Source organism: Loxodonta africana, chromosome 5 (assembly GCF_030014295.1).
Source record: "Loxodonta africana isolate mLoxAfr1 chromosome 5, mLoxAfr1.hap2, whole genome shotgun sequence".
NCBI classification, from domain to species: Eukaryota; Metazoa; Chordata; class Mammalia; order Proboscidea; family Elephantidae; genus Loxodonta; species Loxodonta africana.
The window spans coordinates 133,435,155-133,458,577 of NC_087346.1; the positions used below are offsets into that span (position 1 = coordinate 133,435,155).

Sequence of the window (23,423 nt, forward strand, 5' to 3'; positions counted from 1 at the left end):
AAAAAAATCACCATTTATAATACCACCAAAAAACATGAAATCCTCAAGGAAAAATCCAGCTAACGTGCGCAAGATTCGTTTGCTGAAACAACAAAATATTGGCAACAGAAAATAAAGAAGACACAAATAAATGGAGAGATATATGGTGTCTATGGATCAGAAATTTTAACACTACTAAAAGATCAATTCTCAAATTGATATACAGATTTAACATAATCCCAATCCAAATATCCAAATCCCAGCAATCTTCTTTGTAGTAATTTACAAACTGATTCTAAATTTATTCATCAAACTAAAGAACCTAAAATAGCCAAAAAACAATTTTGAAAAAGAGGAATAAAAAATTTTAAGCTGATTTCAAGATTTACTATGACGTTAAGAAAATTAAGACAATGTAATAATGGCATAATGATAGACAAACAGATCAATGGAACAGTATGAAAGTGCAGAAATAGTTAGATTGTTGTTAGGTGCTGACTCATAGCAACCCTACGTACAACAGAACAAAACATTGCCTGGTCCTGCACCATCCTCATAATCATTGTTATGCTTGAGTTCATTGTTGCAGCCACTGCGTCAATCCATCTCGTTGAGGGTCTTCCTCTTTTTCGCTGATCCTCTAGTTTACCAAGCATGATGTCCTTCTCCAGGGACTGATTCCTCCTGGTAACATGTCCAAAACAATAGTCTCATCATCCTTGCTTCTAAGGAGCATTCCTGCTGTACTTCTTCCAAGACAGATTTGTCTGCTGTTTTGGCAGTCCATGGTATATTCAATATTCTTCACCAATACCATAATTCCAAGGCGTCAATCCTTCTTTGGTCTTCCTTATTCAGGAATTGAGAGAATAACAATTGAGATGTTTCAACAAATGGATGCAGTACTGGAGTGCTCACTCGCCTATGTCAAGAAAGTTGGAAGACAGCCACTTGGTCAAACGACCGGAGGAGATCCACATATGTACCTATTCCAAAGAATGGTGATCCAACAGAACGTGGAAATTATTGAACAATATCATTAATATAACATGCAAGTAAAATTTTGCTGAAGATCATTCAAAAGCAGCTGCAGCAGTACACTGACAGGGAATTGCCAGAAATTCAAGTCGGATTCAAATGAGGATGTAGAACCAAGGATATCATTGCTGATGTCAAATGGATCCTGGCTGAAAGCAGAGAATACCAGAAAGATGTTTACCTGTGTTTTATTGACTATGCAAAGGCATTCAACTGTGGCGATCACAACAAATTATGGATAACACTGAGAAGAATGGGAATTCCAGGACACTTAATTTGTGCTCATGAGGAACCTGGACATAAATCAAGAGGCAGTTGTTCAAACAGAATAAGCGGATACTGCGTGGTTTGAAGTCAGGAAAGGTGTGTGTCAGGGCTGTATCCTTTCACCCCACTTATTGAATCTACATGCTGAGCAAATAAACCGAGAAGCTGAACTATATGAAGAATGGAGCATTAGGATTGGAGGAAAACTCATTAACAATCTGCATTACGCAGATGACACAACCATTTTTGCTGAAAGTAAAAAGGACTTGAGGCACTTAATGAAGAAGATCAAAGACTGCAGCCTTCAGTATGGATTACACCTCAACGTAAGGAAAATAAAAATCCTCACAACTGGGCCAATAAGCAACATCATGTTAAAGGGAGGAAAGAATGACATTGTCAAAGATTTCATTTTACTTGAATCCACAATCAACACCCATGAAAGCAGCTGCCAAGAAATCAAGTGATGCACTGCACTAGGCAAATCTGCTGCAAAAGAACTCTTCGAAGTGTTAAAAAGCCAAGATGTGAGGCGGAGCCAAGATGGCGGACTAGGCAGACGTTACCTCGGATCCCTCTTACAACAAAGACACGGAAAAACAAGTGAATCGATCACATACATAACAATCTACGAACCCTGAATAACAAACACAGATTTAGTGACGGAGAACGAACTAATACGGGGAAGCAGCGATTGTTTCCAGAGCCTGGAGCCAGCGTACCAGTCAGGTACGGCACAAGCACAGAGACCTGCTCCACCCCCCTGAACTAACCCCGGGAGGGGGACCAGCCGGTTCCACGGGCGGAGTGGGACGCAGCCGGTAGGAGAAGTCCCCGGGAGGCAGTGACTGATCTTGGAGCAGAAAGAGCAGCATCCGAGCCGGGGAACCGTCTCGCAGGGATTTGGACTGCACGCAGGTACGCCATAAACAAGGAGAGTTGCTCCACCCCCTGAACTAACCCCGGGAAGGGGACCAGCCGGGTCGTGCTGGCGGCGTGGGACGCAGCCGGTAGGAGAAGTCCCCGGGAGGCAGCGACTGGTATTGGAGTGGGGAGAACAGCGTTCCAGCCGGGACACTCGGTCGCGGCACAAGCACGGGGAGCTACTCCACCCATCTGAACTAACCCCGGGAGGGGGCCTACCTGGTTCAAGGGGGCGGCACGGCCACGCGGCTGGAGGGAAGAGAAGTCCCCGGGAGGCAGCGACTGATTTTGGAGTTGAGAGTGCACCGTCCCAGTAGGGGAGCCTTGACGCCGGGCGTGGGGCTGGAAGCGGAGGATCTGACCGTGACTCCAGCGGGCCAGACCCCCTGGGGGCAATCTCCACACAGTCAGCACACATAGGCGACGCGCCCGCGGGAATCTCAGATATAACAGTCATTCCAAGGAAGACAAGCAACTCTGGCTATATTCTGAGGTGCTACTCTCCTATCTCTCTGTTCCCTCCCCCACCCTCCTCAGGTGGCTTCATTAACATCTGAATAGCCTGAGCCAGAGGGAGAACTCTGATAGGGATCTCATCGCAGTTTTTTTTTAGCGGATTTTCTGGAAAAACTAGTTTCCCAGTGATGGCTCGGAGACAACAATCCATATCAAACCACTTAAAGAAGCAGACCGTGACAGCTTCTCCAACCCCCCAAACAAAAGAATCAAAATCTTTCCCAAATGAAGATACAATTTTGGAATTATCAGATACAGAATATAAAAAACTAATTTACAGAATGCTTAATGATATCACAAATGAAATTAGGATATCTGCAGAAAAAGCCAAGGAACACACTGATAAAACTGTTGAAGAACTCAAAAAGATTATTCAAGAACATACTGGAAAAATTAATAAGTTGCAAGAATCTATAGAGAGACAACATGTAGAAATCCAAAAGATTAACAATAAAATAACAGAATTAGACAACACACTAGGAAGTCAGAGGAGCAGACTCGAGCAATTAGAATGCAGACTGGGACATCTGGAGGACCAGGGAATCAACACCAACATAGCTGAAAAAAAATCAGATAAAAGAATTTAAAAAAATGAAGAAACCCTAAGAATTATGTGGGACTCTATCAAGAAGGATAACCTGCGGGTGATTGGAGTCCCAGAACAGGGAGGGGGGACAGAAAACACAGAGAAAATAGTTGAAGAACTCCTGACAGAAAACTTCCCTGACATCATGAAAGACGAAAGGATATCTATCCAAGATGCTCATCGAACCCCATTTAAGATTGATACAAAAAGAAAAACACCAAGACATATTATCATCAAACTCACCAAAACCAAAGATAAACAGAAAATTTTAAAAGCAGCCAGGGAGAAAAGAAAGGTTTCCTTCAAGGGAGAATCAGTAAGAATATGTTCTGACTACTCAGCAGAAACCATGCAGGCAAGAAGGGAATGGGACGACATATACAGAACACTGAAGGAGAAAAACTGCCAGCCAAGGATCATATATCCAGCAAAACTCTCTCTGAAATATGAAGGCGAAATTAAGATATTTACAGACAAACACAAGTTTAGAGAATTTGCAAAAACCAAACCAAAGCTACAAGAAATACTAAAGGATATTGTTTGGTCAGAGAACCAATAATATCAGATATCAGCACAACACAAGGTCACAAAACAGAACGTCCTGATATCAACTCAAATAGGGAAATCACAAAAACAAACAAATTAAGATTAATTAAAAAAAAAAATACACATAACAGGGAATCATGGAAGACAACAGGTAAAAGATCACAATAATCAAAAAGAGGGACTAAATACAGGAGGCATTGAACTGCCATATGGAGAGTGATACAAGGCGATATAGAACAATACAAGTTAGGTTTTTACTTAGAAAAATAGGGGTATATAATGAGGTAACCACAAAAAGGTATAACAACTCTATAACTCAAGACAAAAACCAAGAAAAACGTAACGACTCAACTAACATAAAGTCAAACACTATGAAAATGAGGATCTCACAATTTACTAAGAAAAACGCCTCAGCACAAAAAAGTATGTGGAAAAATGAAATTGTCAACAACACACATAAAAAGGCATCAAAATGACAGCACTAAAAACTTATTTATCTATAATTACCCTGAATGTAAATGGACTAAATGTACCAATAAAGAGACAAGAGAGTCACAGACTGGATAAAGAAACACGATCCATCTATATGCTGCCTACAAGAGACACGCCTTAGACTTAGAGACACAAACAAACTAAAACTCAAAGGATGGAAAAAAGTATATCAAGCAAACAATAAGCAAAAAAGAAGAGGAGTAGCAATATTAATTTCTGACAAAATAGACTTTAGACTTAAATCCACCACAAAGGATAAAGAAGGACACTATATAATGATAAAAGGGACAATTGATCAGGAAGACATAACCATATTAAATATTTACGCACTCAATGACAGGGCTGCAAGATACATAAATCAAATTTTAACAGAACTGAAAAGCGAGATAGATACCTCCACAATTATAGTAGGAGACTTCAACACACCACTTTCGGAGAAGGACAGGACATCCAGTAAGAAGCTCAACAGAGACACGGAAGATCTAATTACAACAATCAACCAACTTGACCTCATTGACTTATACAGAACTCTCCACCCAACTGCTGCAAAATATACTTTTTTTTCCAGCGCACATGGAACATTCTCTAGAATAGACCACATATTAGGTCATAAAACAAACCTTTGCAGAGTCCAAAACATCGAAATATTACAAAGCATCTTCTCAGACCACAAGGCAATAAAACTAGAGATCAATAACAGAAAAACGAGGGAAGAGAAATCAAATACTTGGAAAATGAACAATACCCTCCTGAAAAAAGACTGGGTTATAGAAGACATCAAGGAGGGAATAAGGAAATTCATAGAAAGCAACGAGAATGAAAATACTTCCTATCAAAACCTCTGGGACACAGCAAAAGCAGTGCTCAGAGGCCAATTTATATCAATAAATGCACACATACAAAAAGAAGAAAGAGCCAAAATCAGAGAACTGTCCCTACAACTTGAACAAATAGAAAGTGAGCAACAAAAGAATCCATCAGGCACCAGAAGAAAACAAATAATAAAAATTAGAGCTGAACTAAATGAATTAGAGAACAGAAAAACAATCGAAAGAATTAACAAAGCCAAAAGCTGGTTCTTTGAAAAAATTAACAAAATTGATAAACCATTGGCTAGACTGACTAAAGAAATACAGGAAAGGAAACAAATAACCCGAATAAGAAATGAGAAGGACCACATCACAACAGAACCAAATGAAATTAAAAGAATCATTTCAGATTATTATGAAAAATTGTACTCTAACAAATTTGAAAACCTAGAAGAAATGGATGAATTCCTGGAAAAACACTACCTACCTAAACTAACACATTCAGAAGTAGAACAACTAAATAGACCCATAACAAAAAAAGAGATTGAAACGGTAATCAAAAAACTCCCAACAAAAAAAAGCCCTGGCCCGGATGGCTTCACTGCAGAGTTCTACCAAACTTTCAGAGAAGAGTTAACACCACTACTACTAAAGGTATTCCAAAGCATAGAAAATGACGGAATACTACCCAACTCATTCTATGAAGCCACCATCTCCCTGATACCAAAACCAGGTAAAGACATTACAAAAAAAGAAAATTATAGACCTATATCCCTCATGAACATTGATGCAAAAATCCTCAACAAAATTCTAGCCAATAGAATCCAACAACACATCAAAAAAATAATTCACCCTGATCAAGTGGGATTTATACCAAGTATGCAAGGCTGGTTTAATATCAGAAAAACCATTAATGTAATCCATCACATAAATAAAACAAAAGACAAAAACCACATGATCTTATCAATTGATGCAGAAAAGGCATTTGACAAAGTCCAACACCCATTCATGATAAAAACTCTTAACAAAATAGGAATTGAAGGAAAATTCCTCAACATAATAAAGGGCATCTATGCAAAGCCAACAGCCAATATCACTCTAAATGGAGAGAACCTGAAAGCATTTCCCTTGAGAACGGGAACCAGACAAGGATGCCCTTTATCACCGCTCTTATTCAACATCGTGTTGGAAGTCTTAGCCAGGGCAATCAGGCTAGACAAAGAAATAAAAGGTATCCGGATTGGCAAGGAAGAAGTAAAGTTATCACTATTTGCAGATGACATGATTATATACACAGAAAACCCTAAGGAATCCTCCAGAAAACTTCTGAAACTAATAGAAGAGTTTGGCAGAGTCTCAGGTTATAAAATAAACATACAAAAATCACTTGGATTCCTCTACATCAACAAAAAGAACACCGAAGAGGAAATAACCAAATCAATACCATTCACAGTAGCCCCCAAGAAGATAAGATACTTAGGAATAAATCTTACCAAGGATGTAAAAGACCTATACAAAGAAAACTACAAAGCTCTACTACAAGAAATTCAAAAGGACATACTTAAGTGGAAAAACATACCTTGCTCATGGATAGGAAGACTTAACATAGTAAAAATGTCTATTCTACCAAAAGCCATCTATACATTTAACGCACTTCCGATCCAAATTCCAATGACATATTTTAAGGGGATAGAGAAACAAATCACCAATTTCATATGGAACGGAAAGAAGCCCCGGATAAGCAAAGCACTACTGAAAAACAAGAAGAAAGTGGGAGGCCTCACCTTACCCGACTTCAGAACCTATTATACAGCCACAGTAGTCAAAACAGCCTGGTATTGGTACAACAACAGACACATAGACCAATGGAACAGAATTGAGAACCCAGACATAGATCCATCCATGTATGAGCAGCTGATATTTGACAAAGGACCAGTGTCAATTAACTGGGGAAAAGATAGCCTTTTTAACAAATGGTGCTGGCATAACTGGATATCCATTTGCAAAAAAATGAAACAGGACCCATACCTCACACCATGCACAAAAACTAACTCCAAGTGGATCAAAGACTTAAACATAAAGACTAAAACGATAAAGATCATGGAAGAAAAAATTGGGACAACCCTAGGAGCCCTAATACAAGGTATAAACAGAATACAAAACATTACCAAAAATGATGAAGAGAAACCTGATAACTGGGAGCTCCTAAAAATCAAACACCTATGCTCATCTAAAGACTTCACCAAAAGAGTAAAAAGACCACCTACAGATTGGGAAAGAATTTTCAGCTATGACATCTCCGACCAACGCCTGATCTCTAAAATCTACATGATTCTGTCAAAACTCAACCACAAAAAGACAAACAACCCAATCAAGAAATGGGCAAAGGATATGAACACACATTTCTCTAAAGAAGATATTCAGGCAGCCAACAGATACATGAGAAAATGCTCTTGATCATTAGCCATTAGAGAAATGCAAATTAAAACTACGATGAGATTCCATCTCACACCAGCAAGGCTGGCATTAATCCAAAAAACACAAAATAATAAATGTTGGAGAGGCTGCGGAGAGATTGGAACTCTCATACACTGCTGGTGGGAATGTAAAATGGTACAACCACTTTGGAAATCTATCTGGCGTTATCTTAAACAGTTAGAAATAGAACTACCATACAACCCAGAAATCCCACTCCTAGGAATATATCCTAGAGATACAAGAGCCTTCATACAAACAGATATATGCACACCCATGTTTATTGCAGCTCTGTTTACAATAGCAAAAAGTTGGAAGCAACCAAGGTGTCCATCAACGGATGAATGGGTAAATAAATTGTGGTATATTCACACAATGGAATACTACGCATCGATAAAGAACAGTGACGAATCTCTGAAACATTTCATAACATGGAGGAACCTGGAAGGCATTATGCTGAGCGAAATGAGTCAGAGGCAAAAGGACAAATATTGTATAAGACCACTATTATAAGATCTTGAGAAATAGTAAACCTGAGAAGAACACATACTTTTGTGGTTACGAGGGGGGGAGGGAGGGAGGGTGGGAGAGGGTTTTTTTATTGATTAATCAGTAGATAAGAACTGCTTTAGGTGAAGGGAAAGACAACACTCAATACATGGAAGGTCAGCTCAATTGGACTGGACCAAAAGCAAAGAAGTTTCCGGGATAAAATGAATGCTTCAAAGGTCAGCGGAGCAAGCGCGGGGGTCTGGGGAACATGGTTTGCGGGGACTTCTAAGTCAATTGGCAAAATAATTCTATTATGAAATCATTCTGCATCCCACTTTGAAATGTGGCATCTGGGGTCTTAAATGCTAACAAGCAGCCATCTAAGATGCAGCAATTGGTCTCAACCCACCTGGAGCAAAGGAAAATGAAGAACACCAAGCCCACATGACAACTAAGAGCCCAAGAGACAGAAAGGGCCACATGAACCAGAGACCTACATCATCCTGAGACCAGAAGAACTAGTTGGTGCCCGGCCACAATCGATGACTGCCCTGACAGGGAGCACAGCAGAGGACCCCTGAGGGAGCAGGAGATCAGTGGGATGCAGACCCCAAATTCTCATAAGAAGACCAAACTTAATGGTCTGACTGAGACTGGAGGAATCCCGGCGGCCATGCTCCCCAGACCTTCAGTTGACACAGGACAGGAACCATCCCCGAAGACAACTCATCAGAAATGAAAGGGACTGGTCAGCGGGTGGGAGAGAGATGCTGATGAAGAGTGAGCTAATTATATCAGGTGGACACTTGAGATTGTGTTGGCAACTCTTGTCTGGAGGGGGGATGGGAGGATAGAGAGAGAGGGAAGCCGGCAAAATTGTCAAGAAAGGAGAGACTGAAAGGGCTGACTCAAGACGGGGAGAGTAAGTGGGAGTAGGGAGTGATATGTATGTAAACTTATATGTGACAGACTGATTGGATTTGTAAACGTTCACTTGAAGCTTAATAAAAGTTATAAAAAAAAAAAAAAAAGCCAAGATGTCACCTTGAAGACTAAGGTGCACCCGACCCAAGCCATGGTGCTTTCAATCTCCTCAAATGCATGCAAAAGCTGGAAAATGAGTAAGGAAGAAACAGTTTTATACATACATATATACACACACACACACAGACACACATATACACATAGAGAGAGAGATTTTTATTACCTCATACACATATTCAATTGGTTTTGAACAAAGATGCCAAGGAATTTAAGGGAATAAGGATAGTTTTGTTTTGTTTTGTTTTGTTTTGTTTTTTCTCAATAAATTGATACTGGAAATACTGAACACTCATATGCATAAAACAAAAACAAGTCTTACTTTGTACCATATACAAAAGTTAAATCAAAGTGGATTACAGACTTAAACGTAAAAGCTATAACTATGAAACTTTTAGAACAAAAAAAATTGGAGGAACTCTTCGAGGCCTTGGGTTAGGCAATGATTCTTAGGTTGGGCACAAAAAGTATGAATCATAAAAGGATAAATTGTTAAATTTTATGTCAAAATTTAAAACTTTTGCTCTTTGAAAAACTCAGTTAAGAAAATGAAAAAATAAGCCACAGACTGAAAGAAAACATTTGCAAAACATATCTGACAAAGGACTTGTTCCATATATCGTTGGTGCAACTCACCGAAAAGAAGACAAACAATACAACTTTTTTCAGTGGGCAAAAGATTTGAACTGAATACTTCACTAAAGAAGTTGTAAGCACATGAAAAGATGTTCAACATCAATAGTTACTAGGGAAATGCAATTAAAGCTACAATGAGATATCACCACACTCCTACAAGAGGAGTATAATCAATAAAAATTAACAAAAAACTGACAATATCAAATACTCATGAGGACTCAAGGCAACTGGAATTCTCATAATTGCTGGTGGGCATTCAACATGGTACAGCCACTTTAGAAGTGTACAGAATTAAACAAACATTTACCATTAGACTCAACAATTCCACTCCTCCTAGGTATTTACCCAAGAAAAATGAATACAATTATCCATATAAAAACCTACACAAGAATGTTTATATCAGCTGTACTCATAATCTCTAAAAGCAGAAACAATGCAAATGCTCATCAACCAATGAAGGGATAACCCAATCGTGATTCATCCAAACAATGGAATACTACTCAGGAATAAGGAGTTACAGAACATCAGCCCAAAAGCAAAGAGAAGGCAGGAAGGGACAGGAAAACTGGAAGAATGGACACAGGGAAAGGAGCCCTGGTGTCACAGCGGTTAAAGCACTGGACTGCTAACCAGAAGGTCGGTGGTTCAAAACTACCAACAGCTCTGTGGAAGAAAGATTTGGCAGTCTGCTTCCATAAAGATTTACAGCCTTGGATGAATCAAAAAAGAAAAGAAATATTGGAGAAGCTGTGAGGAGATTAGAACTTAGGCACTGCTTGTGAGAATGCAGAATGGTACAACCATTTTGGAAAACAATATGGCACTTCCTTAAAAAGCTAGACATAGAAATACCATATGGTCCAGGAATCCCACTTCTAGGAATATACCCTAGAGAAATAAGAGTCGTCACACGAATATACACATGCACACCCATGTTCACTGTAGCATTATTCACAACAGCAAAAAGATGGAAACAACCTAAGTGGCCATCGACAGATGAATGGATAAACAAACTATGGTGCATACACACAATGGAATACTACGCAACAATACAGAACAATGATGAATCTGCAAAACATGGATGAATCTGGAGGGCATTATGCTGAGTGAAATAAGTCAATCATAAAGGACAAATACTGCATGAGACCAGTATTATAAAAACTCATGAAAAGGTTTATAGACAGAAAGAAACAATCTTTAACGGTTATGAGGGAGAGGAAGGTGGGGAGGGAAAAACACTAACTAGACAATTGATTAGTTGCAACTTTGGTGAAGGGTAAGACAGTACACAATACTGGGGAGGTCAGCACAACTTGACCAAGATGAAGTCATAGAAGCTTCACAGACATGACTGAACTCCCTGAGGGATCAAGCTACTGGGCTGAGGTCTGGGGACCATTGTCTTAGGGGACATCTAGCTCAATTGGCATAGTCTGGGGACCAAGGTCTTGGGGGACATCTAGCTCAATTGGCATAATATAGTTTATAAAGAAAATGTTCTACATCCTACTTGGGTGAAAGCTTGTGAGCTGCCATCTAAGATACTTGGCTGGTCCCACCCAGTCTGGAGCAAAGGAGAATGAAGAAAACCAAAGACATAAGGAAAAGATTACTCCAAAGGACTAATGGACGACAACTACCACAGCCTCCAGCAGAAAGAATCAAACACAACTAGATAGCACCTGGCTACCACCACCAACTGCTCTGACAGGGATCACAACAGAGGGTCCAGGACAGAGCTGGAGAAAAATGTAGAACAAAATTCTAACTCACAAAAAAAAGACCAGACATACCCGTTCTGACAGAGACTGGAGACACCCTGTAAGTACAGACCCAGATACCCTTTTAACTCAGTACTGAAGTCACTCCTTAGGTTCACCCTTTAGCCAAAGCTGAGAGAGGCCCATAAAACAAACAGTAATACACATAGCTCAACCATGTACACGATACTAAAGGGGCATACCAGGCCAGGGGCAAGGAAGAGAAGGCAGGAGGGGACCAGAAAGTTGGACAAATGGAAATGGGAACCCAAGGTCAAGAAGGGGAGAGTGTTGACACATACTGGGGTTGGCAACCAATGTCACAAAACAGTATGTATTAATTGTTTAATGATAAACTAATTTGCTCTGTAAACGTACACCTAAAGCACAATTAAAAAAAAAAATTACAGCCTTGGAAACCCTACTGGTTGCTATGAGTCAGAATTCACTGATGGCAGTGGATTTGGTTTGGGAGATGGGGAACCTGGGGTGGAAAGGGAAAGGAGGAGAGTGCTGACAACGCGACGACTGCATTCAATGTTACAAAACAATTTGTGTACAAATTTTTGAATAAGAAGCTAATTTGTGCTGTAAACTTTCACCTAAAGCACAATAAAAAAAAAAAAAAAGTAACAACTGAAATACCCAACATGGATGAATCTCTGAAACACTGTGCTAAGTGACAGAAATCAAGCTCGAAAGTCTACATAGTGTGTGATTCCCTATATTACATGACATCCAGAAAAAAGACAAAGACATCCTGATTAACCTGTGCCCCCGCGTTAGAAGGTATTCAATAAATGCTGGGTTAGCGGATCAAGGAGGAATCACTGCAAAAAGATTGTAGGTTGACGGGAAAGCAAAAAAAAGGCACCTGGACGCCTACACCCACCCACAGGACCAAAAAAGTGAAGGAAGGCGCGGTCCAAAGACACCTTCCCTGAGTCCAGCAGCTTAAAAAACTGGACCCTGCAACGACTATGCGAACAGATCAATGAACAGCCTCAGCGCGTCTCCGGCCTGAGGAACGGCGTGATGCGCCCCACCCTTTAAAAAAAATCTAGTTCCCTACGCCTGGGGCTGAGCGAGCACAGCTTGCTTGCACCTGGAAGGGAGGTTTTTCGGTGCACCGCAGCGGAGCTGGAGAAAGCAGCGCGGCTCCTGCTCAGGCCGGTGGGTGTCGGAGACGCGGCATCCCCGCGGCCCCGCCCGGCTCTCTCCCTGCCCGCCCGGCTCTCTCCCTGCCCGCCCGGCTCTCTCCCTGCCCGCCCGGCTCTCTCCCTGCCCGCCCGGCTCTCTCCCTGCCCGCCTGCCTCACTTACCCAGGCCTGCCGCTCCAGCTGAGCGTACAGACTGGAGCCTTTGAGCTTCTGCACTATATGAGCAATAATGAGAGACAGATCCGACTCCTCCTGCAACATGTCCCCGGCGCTAGCCCGCCAAAGCGCGGGGACAGGCCGCCGGCACGGGCAGAACGGCCTGCCGGGTCCCACTCCCGGCCAGTGACTCTTCTGCGGGACCTTATTACGTTGGTACTTCTCCGACGGGCGTTACCAGGCAACCGCCGGGCCGTGTGTCCCTCCCTCTCTTGTCCCCCCCGCGCCCGGCGGTCTCAACACCTGCGTTCCGCTGGCGGAAAACGACCTGCAGGGATAGCTTTTTTTTCCATTCTTTGTTCCTGCTCAGTTTAAGGTTGAAAGGGAAGAAGTGAAGCTCTTTCCTCCAGAGTTACAGTGCCTCTGATGCATGAGGGGAGCCCAGAGAGTTGTGTATTTTTGTGTGCTACTATAGGGTCGCTATGAGTCGGAATCGACTCTACGACAACGAATTTATAAAGAATCTTTCACTTCTTAATCTCTGCAGAAACAGGACTACCCACAGTAATGTGGCAAATTGCACCCTAAGAATTGTCAGGCTCTGACACCAAGTGTGTGAACTTGGACAAGGTTCTTAATTTCAGAACTCAGGTTTTGCTTCTGTGAAATAACAGCGAGTTCACAAAATGTGATGATTAACAGGTAACAATGTTGAAGGTGCCTAGCACTGTACGTTGCACTCTTTACTTTCTCCTGTTGCATTTCTTCTATTCTCCGGGATCCTATGCCAGGAGTAAATAGACAACCTCTTCTTACCCAACAGCTACAATTTAACCAAGAAGAATTTATGGATAGGTTTTCTGCAAATTATTGGCAATTCGAGGACAAATAAGACATTGTCTCAAGTTTTCAAGGAATTTACGGTCAAGAGACCTCTCCTTACAAACATTCATAATTCATTCAGCTGTTGCCATGAGTTGGAATTGACTGGACAGCAATGGATTTTGTTTTGTTTATTTTTCGATTTATTGAGCATTTATATACAAGAAACTGTGTGGGCACAAAGGTATATAAAACATGATTCTTTCCTTCAAGGAAATATATCAAAGATTTTTGGGAGTACTAAAAGCAGCTGATTTAACTAATTGACATTCCTAAAGGCCAAAAGCAGCTAGAAAGGATTAAGGAATAATAGACACGTTAGAAGAAAGTGGACGAAATAATCAAGAGTTAATTTTAAATGTGCACGTGTGGTTTTTTATTTTATTTTATTTTTTGCGTGAAGGGAGGAGTGGCAGGAGGGGCGGTAGTCCCTGCTGAGAGCAAGGTCTTGGCTTGCCGGACTAGCGGGGGTGGAAGCAGGTTCTGGCCCACCAAGGGTCTCGTCCCAGTTCTCAACTGCACCGCCCTTGGAAGCCCGGGGGGCTCTTGACGAAGAAGCATTTATTGGTAGGTTTTCTGCAATGCATTGGCAACTCAAGGATGAATAAGACACTGTCCCAGTTTTTAAGGAATTTGTAATCTACAGCCACCCCGAGAGCTTGGATTCTGAATTCTGGGTCTGAGAATCTGTATTTCTAACAAGTTCCCAGATGATACCGCTGTCCCGGGAACTGATTGGTAAATAGGCCGGCCCTGAGATGTCAACCGGATGGGGAGGAGAAAACCGGCCGGCGCCCTAGCTGGGTGAGGGTCTGCGCTGGCGAGGGGAGACGCCAGCACTCTGCACCGGGAGACTGGGCTCTGGGGGCCTGAGCAGCTCTTAGCAAAGGGGATCCAGGCAACAGGCAAAACCTTTCTTAAGTCTCCGCGGGAAAGTAGCCTTCAGAATGCAGGAGTTCCGGGTCAGCTACCAGAAACTGAAGTCCCCAAAGCCTCGGCTGTGCTTCTTGGCTGCAGGGGCGGCTGTGCTGGTGGACGTCCCTTGCTCTGCTGCCCGGTTCATGGCCGCTGGGCTGATGTACCTGCCCACCCCCTGGTGGTCCGCTTGGGGTCCTGCTCTCCCCAGCTGGGGCTGGCTCATCTTCACCGTGGCCTCCAGGGCCTCCTCTTTCAGCTGCGTCTTCCGCTCCTCGGCGATCTGAGCGTCAGCCTCCTCATAAGGGTCCACAAACACTGTTGTGGGCTCAGTGCGGATCTCTTTCTTAGGGCAGTCACTTTTGGGGGCCACTCTCCACGTTCTCCATGGCTGTCAGTGTGTCGAAGCCCCCGATAACCCGTCCAAAGATGATGTGCTACTTGTCCAGGTAGGCGCAGGAGTGGAAGGTGAAGAAGAACTGAGACTTGTTGCTGTTGGGCCCCGAGTTGGCCATGCTGAGGACGCCCCGGCCCATGTGCGAGAGGTTCAGCTGGAACTCATCTTCAAAAGGCTTTCCCCAGAATGACTCTCCACTCAAGGCAGTGCCAGTGGGGTTGCCGCCTTGGATCACAAAGTTCCTGATGGACCTGTGGAAGAGGGTGCCATTGTAGTAGTGCTTCTTGCAGAGCCTAATGAAGTTCTCACAGGTCTTTGGCGTCAGGTCGCAGTGTAGCTCCAGGCTGAGGTCGCCCTTGTTGGTGTGGAGCAGCACGTAGACCTTCTTCACAAACTGGTAGTGCGAGACGTCTTCATCGATGGCAGCTGCTTCGTGCGTAGTCTCCGGAACCATGGTGGTGGAGGAGAAGGAAGCGCTGACCTTCCCAGTAGGGTAGTGGGCAGCGTTCAGTTTCTCCAGTTTCTTCTTGGGGGCCCTCATGGTGACCCCCAGAACCTTGTCCCCTTTGAACTCCTTGTAGAGCTCCTGCAGGGTCTCCTGGATCTCTGCATTTGTGTTTTTCAGATAGTAGGACGGGTCCTGTTTGGCCTTTTCTTCATCCGGGTCTGTCATCTGCATGTTGTTCTTCACATGAAAGAAGTTGGAGATGTTAAATTTGTCCAAATTGGTGGGATACTGGAGGGTGATGATGTCCTGCCAGGAAAAGGGCTCATCGGTCAGCAGGTCCTGGAAGTCCTTGGCCTTGGTATTCAGCTTCTCCACTGCCTCGTAGGCATATACGTTGCCAGTAGTTCTGATGGCCACAATGTGGGTGGTGTTAGTGAACACTGTGAACAGCACCGGGCAGTGGTATTTATCTCCATTGTTCTTTGCAAAATTTAGCTTAATCAGGGACCTCCCCTCCAGTTATTCTCCATTGCTGGGGTTGGTCCCGTACTTCTTAAGCCAAGGAAGGATGCTCAGCAAGTCAAAAATGATGCCTTCCGAGGTGCACACTGGGTAAATGAAGGGCTTTAGAGAGAGACTGAAGTGGTCAAAAGGTAAAGGATGAAAATTTGTTTTAGGAATACCTGGCTTCTTGCCACCATAGAAGTGAGTGTATTCAGCACAGGTAATGTACATCTTGTCCTTCTGATGCTGTCTCTTCCCCATGGTGGCGATGGATGGTGGTGGCAAATAGACTTGAGCACTGACAAGAGACTACAGACAGTTCAACCCCAACACCTCAGCTGAGATCCTTGACCTCTTCCACCCAGCCCCAGAAGCGAGCACTTAACATGCAGGAAGTGTGCATATATTTTAAGCAAAGCAAAGGCAGGATTTTAAAACTGACCAAGATTGCTGGGGGGTCGGGGGGAACATTGCTCTAGACTGTCGTTGTTAGTTGCCATTTAGTCAGCTTCAACTCATGGCGACTGTCTTTAGCCAGGTTCCCCAGAGGAGCAAAACCAATGAAACATATATATATATATAAGATATATATATATATAAGCATATAGAGAGAGATTTAATTCAAAGAAATGGCTCACGCAGTTGTGGACGCTGGCAAGTCCCAAATCCCTGGGTCAGGTGTTAGGCTGGAAGCTTCTCCTGACTCACTGGTTACAGAGGCAGACAGATGTCAAAATTGGCAGGTCAGTGCAGGATGCTTGCTTACAGGGCTGCAGCAGCTGAGGAATCCCAAAATCTACAGATCAGACAGCAGGCTGCTGGCTCATGTGGAACCGGAGGTCAGATGGTGAGGAGTCCCATACAGAATCCAGAAAGAGCAGCCTTCCTGGAAGAACTATTTATGTACTGGAGGCAGGCCACATGCCCAAGGAAACTCCTTTTTCAACTGATTGGCTGCTCATAGCAGATCTCATCATGGAGGTGATTAGTTATATTAAATCTCATCATGGAGGTGATTTTATCGTACCAGATCTCACCATGGAGGTGACTGTTGTTAGGTGCTGTCAAGTCAGTTCTGACTCATAGCGACCCTATGTACAACAGAACAAAACACTGCCCAGTCCTGCACCATCCCCTTACAATTGTTGCTATGCTTGTATCCATTGTTGCAGCCATTGTGTCAATCCATCTTGTTGAGAGTCTTCCTCTTTTCCCCTGATCCTGCACTTTACCAAGCATGAAGTCCTTCCCCAGGGACTGATCCCTCTTGGCAACATGTCCAAAGTATGTAAGATGAAGTCTTGCCATCCTTGCTTCTAAGGAGCATTCTGGTTTTACTTCTTCCAAGACAGATTTGTTCATTCTTTTGGCAGTCCAGGGTATATTGAATATTCTTCACCAACACCACAATTCAAAGGTGTCAATTCATTATATTAACATATTATATTTAATATTAATATGTTATATTAAATCACATCATGGAGGTGATTTTATTATACCAGGCCTCATCATGGAGGTGATTACATTATGTTATGTTATGAAAGAGTAATCAGTCCGATGTTTTCCAAACCACTGAGAATCATACCCTAGCCAAGATGACACATAACTAACCATCACAGCGACCTTATGTTTAACAGAACAAAACATTGTCTAGTCCTTTGCCATTGTCATAACTGTTGGTATGTTTGAGCCCATTGTTGTAGCTGTTGTGTCAATCTATCTCATGGAGGGTTCCCCTCATTTTCACTGACCCTTTACCAACCATAATGTCCTTTTCTAGAGATTGGTCTTTCCTGATGACATGTCCAAAGTAAGCAAGATAAAGACTCACCATCCTCACTTCTAAGGAATACGCCAGCTGTATTTCTTCAAAGAATGAAGTGTTTGTTTTGGCAGTCCATGCCAATACTCTTCACCAACACCACAATTCAGATGCATCAATTCTGAGCTCTTTCATTGTCCAGCTTTCATATATATATGAGGCAATTGAGAAGACTCTAGACTAATTACGTGAAACTTTAACGTGCTTAGGAATTACATGGGATCTTAAAAGCAGATTTTGATTTAATAAGTCTCTGATGGGACCTGATAATTTGCATTTCTGACAAGCTCCCAGGTGATTCTGAAACTGGTGGTCCAAGGACTACAGCAAGTGAACAACATGAGTTCAAAGGGACTAGACCCTTGGTGGAGCCTTGGTGGTGCATTGATTAAGAGTTCAGCTGCTAACCAAAAATTTGGCAGTGTGAATCCACCAGCCGATCCTTAGAAACCCTATAGGGCAGTTCTATTCTGTCTTAAAGGGTCACTATGAGTTGGAATCAACTCAACAGCAAAGGTTTTTGTTTTAGTTTATACCCCTGGTATCTATGAATTCCATGTCACTAATGTCATGCATACATGATATTTGGCTTGCATGATACCACTGTATGGAATATTGTGATGATACATACAGACTCCAAATAGGCCATTTGGTCAAATTCTTTTACTAAACAAACTTTGGAAAGGGGAAGACAGGAAAAAACAAAACAAAAAGGTAATGAATGATAGGCCACTGAAACAATGGACCTGAGCACACCAATAATCATGAAGATGGTGCAGGACCAGCAACATTTTGTTCCGTTGCATGGAGCTGACTTGGAGGCACCTAACAACAATAATAACATTAATGACAAAGAGTAGAACATATGTGAAAGTGCCAAGCAAAATACTTGGTACAGACAGAAGCTTAATGTAATTGTTTTTTGGTGAGAACAGTTTGTAGTCTTAAAACAGTGATTAAGAAGTTTAGATTTGATTTTGAAGGTACACCCAAGCAAAAAAACAAACAAAAAAAAACTTAACCCGATGTTAAAAGATTGTTTCCTACATATATAGAAGCAGGTGTGTTGGAGAATAATTCAATTCTAGAATACCTTCAGCTCTCTTTTTTCAGTTCAATTTAACAAAACTTTTCAGCGTACCTGCTCTATGCTAGAAATGGCAGGGGATGCAAAGATGGGTAAGAAATGGTCCTCTCTCAAGGAATTCCCAGTCCCAAAAGAGTGATGAAGGCAGTACCCAAAGAGTTGTAATGGCAAATAGTCCCCTTCAGCCTCCCACCCGTGTATCCCAGAAAATTTATTAAATTCAGTGTTCCATAAGAAACTGAAAATGCAGATCCCCCTCTCCATAACACAAAGAAGAACTTTGCCTTGGAAATCCTTACTCTCCCCAGAGTGAGTGGAAATCGGGAAATAATCTGTTTATGGCACTTCAAAATGAACCAGCCTAACGAATGAATAACAAGAGGAGCCCAATCTCTTCTGCATCGTTCTTGGTTAAAACCATACAAACACAGGCAAAATTAAAATAGATGCAGAGAGACAGCTTCTCAAAATTCCCTCAAATTGAGAACTGTGCCACTTCTAGGCCAACAGGGTGGGAAGTTGGGTAGGCTCAATGAGTAGGGCTCTGGGACCAACTCTGTGTGTCTCAGACCACAGCTTTGAACCAGTTCCTCCCAGATGGAACTCTTGCTGAGAATTGGCATTTATGCCCCAGGTTTGCTGAATCAGAATCTATATTTTAACAAGATCCCCAGATTCTCATAAGAACCTGAATCTATAAGATCTATAACAATCTTGTTAAACTGAGGATCTTTAGTTACTCTACATTCAAGAGCAAGTTGCAGAGTCTCTTCTGATATCCACATCCATTCTGGTCTTTTCTGTCTTTTTAATGACCTTTTGCTTTCTTCATGTATGATGTCCTTGATGTCATCCCAAAACTCATCTGGTCTTTGGCCATTAGTGTTCAATGTGTCGAATCTATTCTTGAGATGGTCTCTAAATTCAGGTAGGATATACTCAAGGTTGTACTTTGGCTCTCGTGGACTTGGTTTAATTTTCTTCAGCTTCGATTTGAACTTGCATATGAACAATTGTTAGCCTGCTCCGCAGTTGCCCCCTGGCCTTGTTCTGACTGGTAATATTGAGCTTCTTCATCATCTTCTTCCACAGATATGGTCAATTTGCTTCCTGTGTATTCCATCTGGTTAGATCCACGTGTATAGTCACTATTTATGCTGAAAAAAGCATGCTTTTACCATGCTGTGTTTACAGAAAAGATGGAACTGTATATTTGTACGAATTTACATAGAATAAAGAAAAATTATGACATGTGTATCATGAATATCACAGGTCTTACTGTCTTTGGGAACAAATGAGTCTATAGTGATACCAATTACTTGATTGGATAGTTAACCTCCATGTACTCACACAAAGTCTCTTTCAAAGTCTCTTCCTATTTGTTCTGGGAGTCCCCAGAAAATGGTGCATGTGCACTCCGTAAAAACTGCTCACAATCATCTACTCTACCTGCCTGGTGATATCTGATGCCCCAAATCTACTTGAAGTGAGGACATCTTCATGATCCTACCACCTGTGGACTCCATGAAAACACTGTGTTCATTGTCCAGGGTGCTGCTTTGAGGGGCTCCCAAAGCTATAAAACCCTGGAGGTAGTGGGTGATGAAGCCTCCCTCTATTCCTTACAGAGCCACTCTATTCTGTGTAACAGTGGGAAGAAAGCTCTTTCCCATCTCTGGGATGGCTTTGTCGCCTGGTCCCCAAGTCAGTATTGCTTAAACCCAAGTCACACAAAGTCCCTTATGAAAATGACTCCTTCTCATTCTGCAGCCTCTCTTTACATAGGGGGTCAGACCTCATTCCTGCATCCCACTGAATATCAGCCCATGCTATCTTTCACTCCCCCCTTTCTCATGCTTCTGGCCCTGGGAAATTGCATGCAATTGGGGAGGTCTGAGCTACTGGCCCCAAGAGTAATCTCAGGGACTGTGTGGACTCCAGGTAAAATATAAAACTCTCAAGAGAAAATCCAACTAATGAGTGGTTTAATTCATAGAATATTTATTATTACCAACAAGTCTGGAGGAGATTCTCAAGGATGGTTCAGTGTCTCAACATCATCAAGAATCCAAGCTGTTTCCTTCTTTTCCATTCCTCGAGCCTCAGCACATTGGCATTCACCCTCTAGTTTTTTGCCTCAGTCTCAAGATGGCTACTGTAGTTCCAAATATCACATCCTCTTACCACTTCATTCAAAAGCAGGCAGGAAGAGAGCAGAATAAAAGCATTCTCACTGACTATATATATCTCTTTTATCAGGAAAGAATACTTCTCCCCAAGAAGCCCTCCGAAAGATTTCCCTGTACACATTACAAGCAGTCCCTGGGTTACAAATGAGACACTTCCCTGTGTTTTTAAGAATTTGTAGGTAAATCGGACCAGGTGAATAGGATCTTATTTACCTCCACTTTAGTGCAAGAATGGAGCTCTGGTGGTCCAGTGGTTAAGAGCTCGGCTGCCAACTAAAGGGTCAGCAGTTTTATACCACCAGCGCTCCTTGGAAACCCTATGGTGCAGTTCTACTCTGTCCTATAGAGTCACTATGAGTTGAAATTGATTCAGTGGCAACAGGTTTGGTTTGATTAGTGCAAAAAAAGGCTCAAAGCCTTTTCAATAATTTAAAGGATGCAAGTGCAGCAAGTGAAGGTAATTGTGACAAAGAATTTGTTGTGAGTGGGAGTGGGGGGGTGATTCAATCATTTCAAGGTGAGTGCAAATTTACTTAACTTCGAAGGGCAAATTGGAGTTGTCTGAAGAAGCCCTGGTGGCACAGTGGTTAAGCACTTAAATGCTAACTCAGAGGTCAGCTGTTCAAACCCACTAGCAGCTTTGCAGGACAAAGATGTAGCAGTCTGCCTCCACAAAGATTACAGCCTTGGAAAGTCTATGGGACAGTTCTACTCTGTCCTATAGAGTCACTATGAGTCAGAATTGACTTGATGACAATGGGTAACGAGTTGTTCGTAAGTCAGATGTTCATAACCCGGGGACTTCCTGTATTGCCAAAAAGTGTATCAGATTACCACTCTAGCTACAGGAAAGTTTGGGAAGAGAAATGTGGCATTTGGACCCCACTTTTGGAAGAAGGATGAAGGGGCAGAAGAATGGCTGGTTAGTTCTTCCATTTTGCCCAAAATGACTTCAGTGTACGAGTGGTACCATAAAATAAACACTTCTGAATGAGTGTCTGTGACTGACATTTGGACTAATTCCACAAATAAGTTAAACTACCCAGAGTTTGGCAATATCCTGATCACTTACCAGTCACACACTGTCAGTTTGTGCGTTTCAGGCCCCAGAATCTAAAAACATTATAGTTCTTGTCAATGTGACATTTTGTCAGTACCATGGTGACATTTTAAAAGCTTGCAACTAATAAGGTGACCCTTTGCAAAAGAAAGTCTACGAGTAAAAGCGTATAAGACAAGAGTAGAACATTTGCAAAAAAAAAAAAATTTAAGACAAAAACTGATGACTTGTGAAGAAAGGGCTTTTTCATAAACGACTTTTGACTAAGGCCTCCCTAAACCTAAGGGTCATTCTCTGTACAAGCAAAACTGAACACTGAAAACAGTCTATTCTCTGACACAATCTGTATTATTTGTGTCAAAAGAGGTTTACTGGTAAAAAGAGCTGTCTCAGTTTCCCCAGGCACTTCCTCTAGGCTCCGGGGAACACAATAGAGCAGGGTCCAGTTGGCTGATTTACTCCTCAGTTCTATGATCTGCTTTCTTGCCTCCTCTAAATTACACTGCAAGACACACGCACACACACATTTCCACTCCAAGATATTTTTTATTTTATATGGGTTTTCATTTGTTATCTCCTGGAAAAGTTACATACTGTCGGCCATCTTTTTTTATTTTTCCAGAGTTCTTGAAAGTATAGTGTTGAGCCACGGTCTGAGGCTACCAACAAAAGATACAAATCATATACAGGCAATGGATGAAACAATGCTTTACTCACATGAAGAAGAGACAGAGCAAGGTCAACTTCGATAGTGGGCACAGACCTCTATGGCCAGCTAGCAAGTCACTCCCTGCTGCCAATGCTGGTCTAATGTTTTGCACACACTCCTCTTATGTTGCAAGTGCAAAACACCCTTCCCTCCCTGCCAGGAACACATATAATAGTGAATGGAGTTGGCTAGATACCATATGACATCGCATGTATAAGCACAACAAAGAGGAAACAAGGAAGGAGTCTCCCTGAAAAGAAAGAAAAAGAAACCAGGACAGAGGGAGGCTCATTTCCCAGCCGCCATTACTGAGGAATGTTCCAACCCAATGCTTCTGATTAGGTGACCTGGGTGAAAGTTTCAAGGCCACATAACAGACCATCCTCCCAACACGTAGCAACACATACAAGGTAAGTATATATATGAGAATGGACAGCTAAACTATGAAGTACTGGAGATCAAATAGCAGATTACAGTTGGGACTGTCCCCATCCCTTATGGAAATTAACAAGTTGTCCATACAACTACAGATG

General features: G+C 42.3%; 1 protein-coding gene and 1 pseudogene across 2 annotated transcripts in view; both read right to left on the minus strand.

The window, feature by feature from the left end:
• Positions 1-13,081, minus strand: part of TBC1D19 (TBC1 domain family member 19) — a 168,779-nt gene extending 155,698 nt beyond the window's left edge. Inside the window, exon 1 of one of the 2 annotated variants that reach the window (XM_003411298.3) lies at positions 12,884-13,081. In XM_003411298.3, the coding sequence (XP_003411346.1) occupies positions 12,884-12,982 (99 nt within the window). In that variant the 5' untranslated portion in view covers positions 12,983-13,081. The remainder of the gene's footprint in view (positions 1-12,883) is intronic. The other variant, XM_064285982.1, reaches the window with a different exon arrangement.
• A 1,645-nt stretch (positions 13,082-14,726) lies between these two features.
• On the minus strand, positions 14,727-16,455 carry LOC100667113 (RING-type E3 ubiquitin-protein ligase PPIL2-like; annotated as a pseudogene).
• Positions 16,456-23,423: the final 6,968 nt, after the last annotated feature.